The sequence below is a fragment of the Sinocyclocheilus grahami genome, unplaced genomic scaffold (genome assembly GCF_001515645.1).
Source record: "Sinocyclocheilus grahami isolate Dianchi unplaced genomic scaffold, SAMN03320097.WGS_v1.1 scaffold600.1, whole genome shotgun sequence".
NCBI classification, from domain to species: Eukaryota; Metazoa; Chordata; class Actinopteri; order Cypriniformes; family Cyprinidae; genus Sinocyclocheilus; species Sinocyclocheilus grahami.
This window is the reverse complement of record NW_015505779.1, coordinates 293,844-311,389: the sequence shown is the minus strand read 5'-3', so window position 1 is coordinate 311,389 and position 17,546 is coordinate 293,844. Positions and strand designations below refer to the sequence as shown.

General features: G+C 38.3%; 1 protein-coding gene across 1 annotated transcript in view; it reads right to left on the bottom strand.

Annotated features, from left to right (window-relative positions):
• Positions 1 to 16,484, bottom strand: part of LOC107557380 (semaphorin-4C-like) — a 77,849-nt gene extending 61,365 nt beyond the window's left edge. Inside the window, exon 1 of the mRNA XM_016240785.1 lies at positions 16,041 to 16,484. Within this exon, the coding sequence (XP_016096271.1) occupies positions 16,041 to 16,079 (39 nt within the window). The 5' untranslated portion in view covers positions 16,080 to 16,484. The remainder of the gene's footprint in view (positions 1 to 16,040) is intronic.
• Between the last annotated feature and the right edge of the window lie 1,062 nt (positions 16,485 to 17,546).

Here is a 17,546-nt window from a genome sequence, read left to right as displayed (position 1 = left end):
CTTCTCTGCCGCTCACTGCACAGAACAGACGCCGAGAGAGGCGACACTTCTCCGGGAAAGTCAGACCTCGCGCTCGCGGGACAGCACTGGAGAAATCTTCCAGCTGAACCATAGCTAAGCTTTATCCAGAGAAGAGGCTAGGTTTGTCAGTATGAATATTCTCTGGAAGAAAGCCGCTAAAAGGGTCTGAAAGTGGCTAAATCTAGTGCTAAAGTCGCTCGTGTGTGTGAGACGTGGGAACTGATGGCAGCGGGCGCTGGATATTTGTGGAGGTCAATGTGGATATTGTGGAAGAGTTCTTCTGTGTCATCACGTTCTACAGCTTCAGTTTCTGAACGTTCACGCTTAGTAACACATACAGCTGTTCCCTCGCCACAGTGCAACAGTGAAAAGGGACCCGTTTCAAACAGTGTCGCGTTCCCAACGTTGTTTAAACGACATACACCGGTATTGCGGTATTTTAAAAATTCATATCATAACAAAAATAAACACCGGTACTCGGTATGAACCGGTATACCGCCCAGCACTATTGAAGGTTAAAATTGACTGATCTGTAGGCTAATATACAACCGCTAAAATTACACTTAATGACGTTTTTTAAATAATAAAGTTGCAATTAGCTACATAATAATAACCTACTTCTACTTCAATTTGTTTTTTGAAATATAAACATTTAAAAGGTGGCTGTCAAAAACTTGATGGATTTATTCAAACATAAATTACTAAACATTGAAGAACAGCAAAAATGATGAATATATTATATGGTGCATATATTTAGCGGTTATATCTACAGTTTATTTTTCTAGCTGACTGAGTTTATGGTCACCGAATATGTTTTTCTGAGGTACGTTACGTGACATTGTTTACAAGCCGTTATATTGACGTCTTTGCGCGGCTGAAACACTGATTGAGAGATTACATGAGAAAGGATACGGATTGTAAAGCTGTACTCTTTCTTTTAACTTACCTTCGGATGTTTAGTCATGTTTATTTTGTGCTGAAACTTGTATTAATGTAGAGGAGATGATTAGTTCACGTGCGTCTCGCGCTGTCACTCCACATTAAACAGCGCCAAAACAGCATTTATTGTTTAAATACTGCAATACAATGGACAAAATTTGAAATATGAGACTTTGTTTCATATTAAAAGTACCAAAGCACAATGCTTATCGCGATATATTGGATGGGAGGTGCCCTTCAATGTTCCATCCATTAACTGAAAACAGGCTAGAATAATCGATTCTTGAGATTTAAGAATCGATATCGTTCCATAAAAATGAGAATCGATTAAAATCGAGATATCAATATTTTTTACCCAGCCCTAGTAACCACACACACAATACTGCTTCGTTAATGCTGCGAGGGGAACCCCACTAACACAACAATACAAGCACAACAGCCATGAGACTCACTCTGTCAGACAAACACCTACACACACAGCAAGTGTTTTAATGGTAAGCCTGCATTATTAATTAAATAAAAGCTCCCGGAGGGAGAGGAGGGGGTGTGTGGATTGTGTGAATTAAATCGGCACACATTCAATAACGCCATCAGAAGGCTGGAAGGGCAGATAGAGAGGTAATATCACATGTTAATGTTTAAGCGTGTGGCATGATGCAACGCAACCAAACTAGATCATATTATAATCAAGTGAGAGGGGAAAACTAGATCGCATTATAATAAATGACGCAGTCTACACTGCAAGCAAGCTAAGCAATGCAACAAAACTAGACCGCATCCATTATAATTAAAGCGGTCTATACGGCATCTGAGGGTTGATTAAATTAAAACCAAATTACTAAGAATCTAAAATCAATTCTTTTAAATGATAAAAGCCAGTCAATTTCAGCATCACAACATTATAATGTACAATAAAAAAAATTGCCAATAAACAATATTTATTAAATAAGTCATGGGAATGAATTCTTAATTCGTTGCCACTGTATACATTTATATATATATACATATATATATGAAGAGTTAATTTGCAAAAACAGATAACTCCGTTCTTAACAATGTTCAAAAATCATGTTTTCCAATTTCGTGCATTTTTGAAAACGAATAATTAAAATTAAATGGCAAGCAGCATATTGAATGAAACATGAAATTTTGAAGTAGAATAACTGAAATCGAAACATATTTTTTTGTATCCTGTGTAACCCTAATTTTGACAATGTACTGAAAACATGCAGGGCTTACGTTTTCCAAAAGTGTTGTAAGTCTCCCTGTAGAAGAAACCATTGTGACTACTTGTCTCTATGACCAACTCAGAATGTGATACGTCTGGGAAACGCAGCCCAATTCAAAAAGTAATGCCCCAAAAACATACGGCTTCATATAAACCCATTTACTAATCAACATTTTTATAGCAACTGCTATTGAGATGAATGGGAATGCTAACAGATCACTCTCTCCAGGAATTACAGATGTTCTTGACACTGCAACTATAATGCTCCCATTTATGATTAACAAGAGAACCTGCAGCGTAAACACGCATTTGTGATGTAGCAATGGCAGTGATGCAGTTTTGTTGCGTGGATGGTGTATTTGTGGGATGGAGCGAAAAGAGAAAGGGCAGAAAGTCTGTTTCTCCCACCCGTCTTTCTCCATTATCCGTCAACCTCTTTTAAAGGGATGCTTTATTGATTTTCTCATGCGTGGTGGAGCCACGGCTTACCAGGGGGGTTTTCTGTCTCTCTTTGCCTTTCTCGAGCTCTCCGTCTGTTTCGCAGTGCTGCTATACAATCATAATAAATAGAGTTTTTCTCTCTGCGGCTGCCGTTTCTTTTTTTTTTTTTTTGTGAGAAGGAACTTTGCTTAATAGGCGCAAAAAATAAGCTCCTAGATAAACTGTTCCATGTGTGCTGGAGAGGTGAGAGAGAGCAAAGCAAGGGAAAAGAGAGAAGGCAGCACGTGGAAAGGGTCTATTACAAACACACAGGAGCACTCCGCATGAGGATCCAGGAGAAAAACAGACTCACTGGAGGGAAAAGAGATGGAGAGAGGAGCTGAAAGAGAAGGAGTGACTGAGGAGATTGATGCTGTATTTGCTGTCTGCTGGTTCACCGTTATCTCTGTTTCTCAGGTTCAGAGTTTATGGTACTCCCATGCTTTGCTCCTCTATCTTCCTCTCTCTCTTGCCACTTCTGGAAAGAAATTCTCTCTCTTTCTCAATTTCCATTTAAAATGCTTTACATACTATCTTGCCAAAGAGTCAATTTGAAAAAGAGGGAAAAAAATGTGAATAATAAAATAAAACATTAAAATAAATATTAGAGAAAAGCGAAATAAAACACTGAAAAATTAAATTAAATAAAATTAAAAGAAATAAAAGAAAGACTAAGTGAACATCATATGAATAGTTCACCTAAAAATATAAATTCTGATAAAAATACAATAACATTTATTATTAAATACATAAATAAAATATATAAAAAAATACAATAAAATTTAAAATTTTAAAATGCTTTACATACTATATTGCCAAAGAGTCAATTTGAAAAAGAGGGAAAAAAATGTGAATAATAAAATAAAACATTAAAATAAATATTAGAGAAAAGCGAAATAAAACACTGAAAAATTTAATTAAATAAAATTAAAAGAAATAAAAGAAAGACTAAGTGAACATCATATGAATAGTTCACCTAAAAATATAAATTCTGATAAAAATACAATAACATTTATTATTAAATACATAAATAAAATATATAAAAAAATACAATAAAATTTAAAATGATTTACATACTATATTGCCAAAGCATCAGTATGAAAAAGAGGGAGACAAATTAGAATAATAAAATAAAACATAAAAAAATATTATTTTAAGTAATTTACATACTATATTGCCAAAGCATGAATATGAAAAAGAGCGAGAAAAATTAGAACGAGAAAATTAAATATTAGAAAAATAATAAAATATTAAAATACAAATAAATAAACCATTCAAAAATAAAATAAAAATAAAGAAATACAGAATGGAATCATAATAAAGGAACAGTTCATGCAGAAAAAAATAAAACATGGAAAATTCTGTCATTATTTACACACCCTCATGTCATTCCAAACACAACATATGACTTTATGAGGAATATCCTGGCCACTCTTTTCCATGCAGTGACTGTGAATAAGGACTGGGGCTGTCAAACTCCAATTTGACAAAAAGCACCATAAAAGCATCCCGTTCCATGGAAGAATAAAGTCATACAGGTTTGGAACAACATGAGGGTGAATAAATAATGACAGATTTTGAACTATTGCTTTAAGAGTCCTCCACTGCACAGACAACTTGAATATGATGATCGAAGTGGTTTCTGAGGGTGTGCGGCTGAAATATGAATTTTGCAGATGCATAACTATCCTCCCCCAGTAGCATTTGCATTTGATCTCTCTCTTTGTTGCCATTTTCTATCAGCTCTCTGCCCTCTCTGTATGCACTAGTTTCTCTCTTCTGAGTGACAGAGCAGCAGGAGGTGTGCAGTGTGTAGCGAACCAGGGTTAAAGGTCATGGGGGAGGGGGAGGGGCTAAGCGTTTGCACACACCACCACACCAGGGTCTAATGCTCCAACAGCCTCGCTATTATTTATTTATTTATTCAAATGTATTTGAAAAGGGACCATGTACAATTTTAACGTAAATGTTTGCATTTCATGCATTGTACCAAATTTAGCCAATGGCTAGTTTTCATCCGCGGCCCCTTGGCAGGTAATCACTAACATAAAAACATAAAACAGCAAACACATACAGTACAATAAAAAATACACATATATGCACATCCTATCAGAGCCAGAATCACACAATAAAAATAGCGTCCTGTTAAACCGCAACCATGTCAGTGTTTACAGAGTTGAGTTGATTTTAAAGGTTCATTGCGATTTCACTTTTTTAACGTTAGTTAGTGTGTAAAGTTGCTGTTTGAGCATAAACAATATCTGCAAAGTTACGAAGCTGAAAGTTCAATGTGAACTGAGATATCATCTTTTAAAATTCTGGCAGTTTAAAGCCTACAAAAACGACTGGTGGGGACTACAACACGTTACTTCCTGGGTTCGTGACATCACAAACCCTGATAAACCCCGCCCTCGGGAAAAGGCAGCAAAGGGGGCGGGGCCATGCTGCGCTGCTTTAGAGAAGAGAAAGAGAGAACTAGAGGTGCCCGTAAAAATCTATTCATATATGAATCATGATTCTGTCTTCTAACGATTCTAATGGATTCACAAGTTTCAAAATCAATGTTCTAAAGCAGCGGTTCTTAATCCTGTTCCTCATGTTCCCTGCTCTGCACACGCTCTACATCTCTCTCTCTCTCTCTCTTTCTCTCTCTCTCTCTCGCTCTGCATCTCTCTCTCTCTCTCTCTCTCTCATTCAGCTCGTTAGACTGCACCCCATAAACACAATCAAGCCTAGGAAAAAACCAGTGAACCACCGCTTTAAATAAGATTTTTGTTTTAATTTAAAAAGATCAATAGATGTGCACATCCATATGTCTTCTGGTAAGGTGTTTCAATGAGTAATAGTTTTCACAGAGAAAGACGATAACCCAAAGGCAGAGTGACAAAAAGGAATAACACAATCACTAGTAGATGATAATCTAGTAGATCTTAGAGTCTGTAGAGCGAAAATGCACAAAATCTCAAAGTTTAGAAGGGGCCAAACCATTTAAAATGTTATATACCATACACAAATAAATGAAAAAAAAGTCTAAAATGATCAAAACTCAAAAAATTACATTTCTCCAAAACCCTACAGTGGTGATTTTTGTCCAGAATATTTAAAGTCTGTTTATATAGAGATTTTAGAGGTTTAATAACGGAAAAAGAAAAAGGATTGCAGCATGCGTGAAAGTCTTAGCTACATCAGTGGGAAGACATTGTCTAATTTGTCTGAAGTTTACCAAGAGATATTTTTTATAGTCCTCACCATTTTCTTTACATGTTTTTTTTAAACTATAAGATTTGGATCCAGTGTTAAACTGAGAAAATTAAACTCTGTAGCTATTTCTATCTTTTCATCGTTTATAAAAATGTCTGCATTGGAAGAACAATTGTTCCTCCACCCTGCGGGTCTTGCACATCTGGGGGGGATCAAGCTGTAGAAAGAGGCACAGAAACCTGCCTTGCACCAGGAGACAGTGGTGTTGGGGTGGTCCAGGCCTGTGCGCCGAGGTTTTTTGTGGACGTTTCTCCCGAGGGAAGAGGAAGCTGTGGAGCCGTTTCTCTGGCTGTGTTTCTGCCCCGACGGCAACACACAGCCACTTTTATTGTGTGTGTGAAAGCTGGAGCACTTGAGTGTTTGTTCCTCTGGTGTTTCCTGCTGCTAACGATTCAATCGTTAAGTCACACGGGAAGGCATTACGTATGTTAAAAGGCGAAACAATGCCAAAACGAGTTAGTATGCCACTTTTTTGAAAGAAAGTGTCACTTGCCCAAAACATTCTTCTGCGATGCAACATGCATCGTTTGTGTTTGTGGCTGAAGGTTACAATTGCTAAGACGTTCTGATAGGTTGCTAGGGTGTTGCTATGTGGATTCCTACTGTCAAGTGTAAAAAAAAATCTAGATATTTCTAGTCCCTTATAAGGTCACGAAGCCATCTAATCTAATTGCTTGACCAAAACAACATTGTACCCCACTGACTTTCACTATATACACAACAAACACTGATATGTCACTGAATGAGTAAATAATAAGTTTTTGGGAAACTATCCCTTTAAAAAGTAATGCACATCTCAACAAGGCACATCATTCATATCCATTAGAGCTTCACAATATGGGGGGAAAATCAAAGTGCAATTTTTTCAGATTAAAATTGTGACTGTGATTTAAAATGTTTGATGTGCTAGTTTGTGATTAGATATATATCAATATGGCTATAAAATAATAATCGTTAATATTACTACTAAATAAAAATCTAATACAATTAAATAAAACAAAATAATTCATAATTCATACTAATATTTATGGTTCTCCTAAATTCTTCATTATTAAATGTTAAAACATAGAACATTTATTTTGACAGACAACCACAAGAAAAAAAACTCTTTTGTTGATAAGTGCTTGTATGGGAAGATGGTTAGTGCATGTTGTGCTCCCAAGTGCACGTTTAAGCGACTCAAACTCAGAGATGGAGTTTGTGTGGAGCAGCATTTACTGCAAATCGAGCTGCTTGTGTAAGACACAGTGCTGCACTTCAGTCTGAAACACGCAGCACATACAGTTTTATAATCACAGCCTCCGCTTTGATAATCACACTAAGCCGCATCATGATTTTGGTTGGTTTTATATTGATTAATCATGCAGCCCTAATATCCGTATAGCACAAATGGTGTGGGATGAGTTAGACACTTACGTTTAATTCTTAGGCTTACAGGTTTGTTCAAATCCTAGAACCACTCATAATACAAACCTTAAAGCTTGAACACCCCTCAACCGCTTATCACTGCTGATGGGCTTTAAACATGGCAACGTTCACAATATAGCCTGAGCTGAAATCAGTACCAAACACTCCCTCAAATAGGCCTGAGGTTTCACCGTTCCAACTCCATTGTGTGCAACAATACACTTAAGCAAATACATTTGGCTTTTGGGGAGAAAAAACACCCATTAATTCCAGGCAAAGGGGGACATGAAGCACCCAAACCAGATGTGAGCTCATTAAACAATCTTGAGTCCGAGATGCATTAGGACAAACATCTGTTAGGAAGACGCGAGGAGAAGAGAGCGAGGGACGGAAAAGAGCAACGAGGGAGGAGAAAGGCTGCACTTGCTCAGAGCAAAAGCACAAACATGTGATTGCGCTTCTAAATAACACTTCTGTAAACACAATTTCCAAAAGGACATTTGGAAATGGCTTGCACTTAAGGAAATCATTCACTGGCTCTTTTAATGCAATCCAGCTCCTACCTGTGGCTGCCAAGCTTTGAATGGAGAAAAACACAAATCTGACCCTAATTTTAGGATGGACTAGAAGAAAAGCCACGCAAATGCATATAGTTGCACTCATACATATACAACAAATGCACAGCTTGAAAAAATCACTGGCAGAGCCTGCAGGGAAGGACACTAAAATAGCAGATGGTCGATACTGGTCATTTGCTAGCAAACTCCACCTTTCTCCTCTGCGAGGCCTCCATATGCAGCTCGTAAAAGACACGCAAAACTGGCCTGATGGATCCATCTCAGGACCAGGAAAACGAGCCCCGGGGTGGAGGAAGCAAAACGAGGTGAGGGAACGCTACCGAAAACGGCATTCGTGGCCTAATGAGCTACACTGAATGCATTTTAAAGGGACAGTTGACAAAAAATTTAATTCTGTCATCATTTACTCATTCAAATATTGGTCCAAACCTGTATGAAGACTTAGAAAGATAACTGAAATAGTGTAGTCTGTACAATGAAAGTCAGTGAGGTCCAGTGTTGTTTTGGACCCCATTGACTTTCATTGTACAGACAACGGTCTCTCAAATATCTTTCATTGTATGGATACTAGGGACGTGCATCTCCACAACTGAGGCCAATGTGATACGCATCTCGATGTATAGCCAAGGATATGATATATTAAAGATACATATGGAGCAGCTACCCATGCATTGCAATACAATTCACCCCTATTAGGAAGCGGTGTGATCCGATTTCGATTCGATTCAACTCAATGCGATTCAATGCAATACAATGCAATGGGAAAAAAAATTATGCTATGCAATTCAATATGGCACAGATAGTTTGCTTTTATTTCTTTGGCTCAGACAGACAGCAAATCATAAATGAACTTAAGCGCCTTCTGACTTCTAATGCCTCTGTCGTATTGTTGTGGTACGTCATATTCGTGTAGCAGCAGTGGTGGTGATGAGAGAAAACGCTTGAGAAACAGTTTAGAGAGGAGAAATCAATCTACATAAAAGTATACCGCATCTACTAAGAATTATATATAAATACATAGTTTTTACCAATGCAAATATGTTAGAAATTATGTATCATGATACAAATTTCAACTTGTATCCGATGCACACTTTTTTAAATCGATGCATCGCATCGTTAACTTGTATGCAGATGCGCCAATGCGAATCGGTGAATCTTACCATCCCTAATGGATACAAAACACTTATTTTCAGGTCTGCAGCAGTTTTGTTAACTAAAACTAAAACTATTAAAAATAGTTTTCGGTAATTATAATAAAGCTGAAATAAAAAAAGATATATAAATATTGGATGAAAATGTTATTTTGCCTTTGCAACTAACTGAAATAAAATAAGTTGAAGTACTAAAGACACTAAAACGAAAAGTGTAACGAAAGAATAAATAAAAAATAAAGATATATAAATACTTAAATTATAAAAAATGACAAAAAAATTACGTGATGATTTATTTATAAATATTAAAGTATTAATTTGAAATTTTGTCTTGGCAACTAACTGACATTAAATGACAGATATAGAAATACTTCAAAAAATAGTAAAAATGAAAATAGCACAAAACAAAATTACTCAAACTAAAATAAAAAAGAAAACTGAAAAAAAAATCTGAATACTAAAATAGAAATATAAATAATGCTAAAGTAACAGAAAGAAGGTTTTAGAGGTTTGAAATGACACAAATGAGTAAATGATAACAGATTTGACATTTTTGGCTGAACTATCCCTTTAAATGTGCTTAACTTTCGACTTGTATAAGTCTGTATAACTTTCACAGCTCTGTGCGGATGTGTTTCTCCACCTCTGGCCCACAGCTGCACACACACACACACACACACACACACACACACACACACACACACACATGCAAGCAGCATCACATCATTCCAATATGCGTAAACCCACTGGGGATGATGGGAAAAAGCACTACCCTTAACACAAATGCACACAAGCTGCCCTTCCATCCACACACACATGCAATCTCTTCTTTATTTGCAGCGCAGCTCTTAAAACACTCTTCCCCATCCCCTTATCTAAACATCACCCCTGTCCATCCCCAGCCCCTGCTGTTTTCACTCATCCGTCTCAGCAGACAAGCCATCCGCCTGCGTCCACTCCAGATCACGGACTCGCCTTGACTGCATGACCTCCCTCCACTTCTACACGTCTCTCCCGAGACCCGCACGCTCTTGGAGTAGCATTGCGCTCATTACTACTACAGGTGGAAGTCAGGAAAGAGAGAGACTAACTAGAGGCAGAGAGTAATGAGGGTTTTAGTTTAAGGGGTCACCGTCGATACACACAGCAGAGAAAGAGGGACAAACAACCCTTGTACGGGCTTGAATAGGGAACAACTTTACAATAATCCAGAGGACAGAAGGTGTTACTCAAGATGAGGCTTCACACTCGCCAATTGATTTCTATTCATTCGGCATAGAAGCGGTTCAGGGACGCATCACATTGGTTAGATGCATGCGCTAATTGTGCAACCGTGTCCGCAAAACCAAGAGCCAAGGCCAGAACATTTGCTTCGTGATGCCAGGGATGTAATACAATCATTAATTCATGTGATATGAGCTCCTGCAGGGGTTGATAGCGATGTCTTTCGAATTCCGTACAGGTATTTCTGATTGCTCTGTGCACATGTTGACATTATAGTGCATTTTTTAACTGGGAATTATGAGCGCGGTTCCAATGATCCAATTAATATGAATGGTTTATACCTGACATTTTAACATGAATGTAGCTTTACAGTTGCATAAAATGTCAAACTGCAGCTTGGATCTAGTCAAAAAGCTTTTACGCTCAAGGACAGCACTTATTTTGGAATAAAACACTATAAAAGTGAACATATGCAGCTGAAAATACATTTTTCTACCTGATTCGAGCCTTTAATTCTTACATTTGAGAACCAGCATTTTTATCCAGTTTCTTTGTGCTGAATCAAACAAGTTAATGTAGATGTTTCCCCACGAAGAACATTTTTACATTAATTGATCTCTCTTTAAAGAGTCTTGATTTCAAAAGTTGGTTTTCAACATTTCAGCTTAAACACTGGATGATCAGACTAGCAACAGCTTTGTGAATCCCTCATGGTAATGTGCTAAACCTTGTATGGGAATCTGTGTGTGTGTGTGTGTGTGTGTGATTGAGTTTTAGGCACTATTGACTAAGGAAGGATGTGAGTCCATTGTGGCACAACAATGAGAAGATCTTCCCTCCAGGAGCCCAATTTGACTCTCAATAGGTTTGAGGAACATCTGGGCTGAAGGGGCGACCGTGTATGGGTCCCCAGCAAGCTATTCCCTGCCAATTGCATTTAATGCGGGAATGCTGTCCAGGACAGGCTGGAATAAACATGAATGGAGCACAATTATACAGTTACCGCTCTCTTCTCCCTCCACTGTTCAGTAACAGACAATGATGAGAGCGTATGACAGCCCCACATCACAATAATAAAGAGCTTTGTTAGAGGCTTCCAGTCTCCTCTATGCTTACAGACAGTGCATGAATCACTACATTATAATGGACCATCGATTGTTCTTGGATGTGATGATACATACTGGCCTTACTATTTCACACACACACACACACACACACACACACACACACACACACAAGCTTTAAAATCCCATTCACATACACCGTTTTCAACCTGCTTTTTGTCATTTTAGGGTTTTTATTAAGACATGATTTGGAACATATATTAAGTGCAGATACTAGACTTCTGGGGGCCCGAAGCAAAACTTTGTTGGGGCCCCAAAATCCTCCCCAACCTCTTAATCTATTCTTTCAGAGCAGTTTCACTGTCAACAAACAACAGTGAGTTTTAAAAAGTCAGTCATACAAAAAAGGAAGAAAATTACAAACAATAGGGCAAATACAACAGAAAAAGAAATACAAATAGAGTTTAGCCTATAATAGCCTACTACACAGAAACTGATTAAAGTAATCAAATGTACAAATAAAGCACTGCATAGCACACACACACACACACACACACACACACACACACACATGCAAGCAGCATCACATCATTCCAATATGCGTAAACCCACTGGGGATGATGGGAAAAAGCACTACCCTTAACACAAATGCACACAAGCTGCCCTTCCATCCACACACACATGCAATCTCTTCTTTATTTGCAGCGCAGCTCTTAAAACACTCTTCCCCATCCCCTTATCTAAACATCACCCCTGTCCATCCCCAGCCCCTGCTGTTTTCACTCATCCGTCTCAGCAGACAAGCCATCCGCCTGCGTCCACTCCAGATCACGGACTCGCCTTGACTGCATGACCTCCCTCCACTTCTACACGTCTCTCCCGAGACCCGCACGCTCTTGGAGTAGCATTGCGCTCATTACTACTACAGGTGGAAGTCAGGAAAGAGAGAGACTAACTAGAGGCAGAGAGTAATGAGGGTTTTAGTTTAAGGGGTCACCGTCGATACACACAGCAGAGAAAGAGGGACAAACAACCCTTGTACGGGCTTGAATAGGGAACAACTTTACAATAATCCAGAGGACAGAAGGTGTTACTCAAGATGAGGCTTCACACTCGCCAATTGATTTCTATTCATTCGGCATAGAAGCGGTTCAGGGACGCATCACATTGGTTAGATGCATGCGCTAATTGTGCAACCGTGTCCGCAAAACCAAGAGCCAAGGCCAGAACATTTGCTTCGTGATGCCAGGGATGTAATACAATCATTAATTCATGTGATATGAGCTCCTGCAGGGGTTGATAGCGATGTCTTTCGAATTCCGTACAGGTATTTCTGATTGCTCTGTGCACATGTTGACATTATAGTGCATTTTTTAACTGGGAATTATGAGCGCGGTTCCAATGATCCAATTAATATGAATGGTTTATACCTGACATTTTAACATGAATGTAGCTTTACAGTTGCATAAAATGTCAAACTGCAGCTTGGATCTAGTCAAAAAGCTTTTACGCTCAAGGACAGCACTTATTTTGGAATAAAACACTATAAAAGTGAACATATGCAGCTGAAAATACATTTTTCTACCTGATTCGAGCCTTTAATTCTTACATTTGAGAACCAGCATTTTTATCCAGTTTCTTTGTGCTGAATCAAACAAGTTAATGTAGATGTTTCCCCACGAAGAACATTTTTACATTAATTGATCTCTCTTTAAAGAGTCTTGATTTCAAAAGTTGGTTTTCAACATTTCAGCTTAAACACTGGATGATCAGACTAGCAACAGCTTTGTGAATCCCTCATGGTAATGTGCTAAACCTTGTATGGGAATCTGTGTGTGTGTGTGTGTGTGTGTGATTGAGTTTTAGGCACTATTGACTAAGGAAGGATGTGAGTCCATTGTGGCACAACAATGAGAAGATCTTCCCTCCAGGAGCCCAATTTGACTCTCAATAGGTTTGAGGAACATCTGGGCTGAAGGGGCGACCGTGTATGGGTCCCCAGCAAGCTATTCCCTGCCAATTGCATTTAATGCGGGAATGCTGTCCAGGACAGGCTGGAATAAACATGAATGGAGCACAATTATACAGTTACCGCTCTCTTCTCCCTCCACTGTTCAGTAACAGACAATGATGAGAGCGTATGACAGCCCCACATCACAATAATAAAGAGCTTTGTTAGAGGCTTCCAGTCTCCTCTATGCTTACAGACAGTGCATGAATCACTACATTATAATGGACCATCGATTGTTCTTGGATGTGATGATACATACTGGCCTTACTATTTCACACACACACACACACACACACACACACACACACAAGCTTTAAAATCCCATTCACATACACCGTTTTCAACCTGCTTTTTGTCATTTTAGGGTTTTTATTAAGACATGATTTGGAACATATATTAAGTGCAGATACTAGACTTCTGGGGGCCCGAAGCAAAACTTTGTTGGGGCCCCAAAATCCTCCCCAACCTCTTAATCTATTCTTTCAGAGCAGTTTCACTGTCAACAAACAACAGTGAGTTTTAAAAAGTCAGTCATACAAAAAAGGAAGAAAATTACAAACAATAGGGCAAATACAACAGAAAAAGAAATACAAATAGAGTTTAGCCTATAATAGCCTACTACACAGAAACTGATTAAAGTAATCAAATGTACAAATAAAGCACTGCATAGACTTCACCATATACATTAAACATAAACTGATTCATAACAAAGTTATGAGCAATATTCAGTGAAGAGCAGTGAATAATTCTCTCCTTTTCTTTTGTTGTTTTATTAACAGATGATGACAGACAGCAGCAGGTTTATAGGATGCTGTCACAGAATGCACAGATCTAATATAATGACTAGCATTCGATCGATTAGGATACTTTTCAAACTGTTTATGTTCACTTAAGACATAACTGACTGCGTTTAGTGAAAACTCACCAAGACAAGCATTTTGACAGAAAGTGCAGAGTAGCCTATATGTGTCCGTGTTTCGAATCGCGCACACGGAAAGCACTTGGGAAACCACAGCTTGGTGTGTTTTTAACTCGTTTTTTAGTTTCGAGCAAAAACGGCATGGAGACTGTATACGACGTTACATGATAGAAAGTGCAACAATGCACCGCATTAAAGGAACATTCATGTTTCATTAGAAATACATTCAAGGATTAAATTAAATCATCTTTGAGAGATTTATGGTCTTTCGGGGGCCCTATGCAACATGCGTACTTTGCGTATAGGCAGGATCGGCTCTGCATATATTTACAATATATGATCCCTCGCAAAATCTAAAAAATTCACTCGAATAATCATTTACTCACAATCAGTCCAAACCTCTACAGATGATTGGTCCATGCAATAACAATGAATGGTGAATGAAGGTGTCAGGCATCCAAAAGAACACCAAAAAGTATCACAGAAGTTGTCCTTTCAGAGTCCTCTGAACAAAACAATAGCTTTATCTGACCAACGGGCCAGATTTTAAGTTTTAAAAAGTTCTTACATCCATCCTGGTGCACAAGTACAAGTACACAAGACAGCTAATCTACTGTATGTCTGGTCCGATTCTCCACTTACCAACTTGCTGTTAACAGATCAATAGAGTGGAAGATCACTGAATAACAACTTAAACTTCTATCTCTAGCCACAGAACTGCTACTGTAAATCTTAAGAATACTTAAGATATCATACCACTTTTAAAGCAACTTTACATCATACTTCAGATTTGACATCTTCAGTCACTATTTATTGTCAATGCATGGAAAACAGTGATTAAGACATTCTCCAAAAATGTCTCATTTCGTGTCCCACAGTAGAAAGTAAGCCTTGCTTAGAACAAGAAGGTGAGACAATAAAAACATTATTTTTTATTATTTTTAGGTTAACTGTCCCTTTGACCATTTTGAGCGCCCAGCCTATAAACACCAGTGTCCACTCCATGCTGTAATTACTGTAATCTCCAGTATGCAGTGCGCACTTACTTTATTATAGACGACCAGTCGCAAGAAAAGAACGAGGAAAACGCGCTCTGCTTGTCACAGCACCAACACATCTGCTGGTGGTCGAGCTCCAGCATGAGCGTGTGATTTTCAACATCACTCTCACGTATAATTTCAATAGCTCATCACATTTGTCACTTTATAGACATTCATTTTCAGTCAATATTCCCTCAGAGATAATCGTTTTATTGTCCTGTGAACGTGGCAGGAACGATGCAATTGCACTAAGAAAAAAGTGCTGATGTTGTGCTTCAAATATATAAATCCCATTGCACACACAATAAACAGTCAGCGTTATTCACTCACTCAATGTGGCACTTGAAGATTTTAGTGTTCTATGTGTTTGCACGTCGCGATATGTGTGCAATTAAAACCTGCACTGCGTTTGCGCCAAGTTGCATTCGCCAAAGTGACACATAACTGTGTCAGCAATGCCAATCCTCTTTTGTTAGGATTTTAAACTTATCGAAACAATACGGCAACAGTTGGAGCTCCGCCGACTGACTGACTGACTGACTTAATGACGGTATCAAATATCCTTTCCACCCCCAACGCTTTTACAATAAACGCATAAAAACACAAACACACAAATTATGTTACGTTGTGACGTCAATTTATAACAGAACTAAACACTGGAATAACAGAACACCGCAATAATTCAGTTGCATTTGTATTGGAGGCGTCAAACTTACCCTGGCGAGTTAGTGCGTAACAGCGCGTCCAAAAACGCATGCAAACGCACACAGCGCGCTTGGTCTTACAAAAGCACCATTTCAAAACGAGGCTAACAAATCCCACATTTTCCAAAGAAAGACTCAGCTCCTTGTGTTTTCTCCATGCTTTCTTTCTTGACGCCTAGGAGAGCGAGCGAGCGAGCGATGGTCGGTGTCGGTTTACGCAGCGGAACTCTCTCCGTCCACTCCCTTTGTAGTAGTTCTAGAGAGAGCGAGAGAGAGAGAGAGAGAGAGAGAGGGTGTAGCCTATTAAACCCGTCCAGATCCACTTCTTCAAAGCGATTCCCCTCCGTCTCAGCAACTCGAACCCCGCGCCCTGTTAAAGTGAAGCTCTGAGAGAGAGACAAAGGTGCTCCGCGTAGCTCCAGCTCGCCACACACACTGCGCCGGAGATATACTGCCTCCTGATGGGTATCTCTAAAGCGATGAGGCAGATCGGTGGCTCACAAGAGCAGTACAAACACAGGTCTCCGCCCCAAACTCCCCTGTCCTGTACGGGAACGGGGCCGGAACACAGGAATATCATCATAATCAGACGGAGTGAAGCATTTGTCATTCTCTAATGGACTTCTGTGCTGTAGCCTTCTGCGTTATTGTAATGAGTTTTTCTAACACTTTACAGTATTAAAGTGTATGACACATTATGCTGTTACCAGTCATAGATGCTGTTACATGTACAGTAAATGTAAAAAAAAAAAAAGGAAAGGTACGACTATTTTTGAAAGAAAGATACACTGTACATTTTTAAGTGAAAAATTATGTAAAAACGCTAGAGTAAAAAGTTGAGTTAATTGGTTGACTGTTACCTTACTATTAAATAGCCTACATTAAATTATATTAAATTTAACAGGGTAATACATTTAATTTTCCAATCAAATACTTAATCAAATCCATAATATCTTCAATAAGTAAAATAGTGTATCTGCATCACATAATAGTAATACATAACATTTTTGTTTCCTTTCTGTTATCAGTTGAAATACATGGTTTATATGTGAAACAAATGTTTTATGAAAAAATTAAAAAATTAATGAAACTGTTATGAACTGAAACATACAGGCAGTAAAATGCTGACAGACAGATGGATAGATACTACTACTACTACTACTAATAATTATATTAATAATATTATATTTCAATAATTTCTTTTCATTTTCACTATCAGTTAAAATATACAGTATATATAAAACAAATAGATAGACAGACAGACAGACAGACAGACAGACAGACAGACAGACAGACAGACAGACAGACAGAAAAATAGACAGACAGACAGACGACAGACAGACAGACAGACAGACAGACAGACAGACAGACAGACAGACAGGTAGATAGATAGATAGATAGATATGTCTGTGGTTATGATTAAAACAGTAGAGTTGAAGCAGCAGGAAGCAAAACAACAACCCTCAGATAATCCTGTATATTCTGATTTCAGTAGATTCAATGGATTACGGCCTTCTCT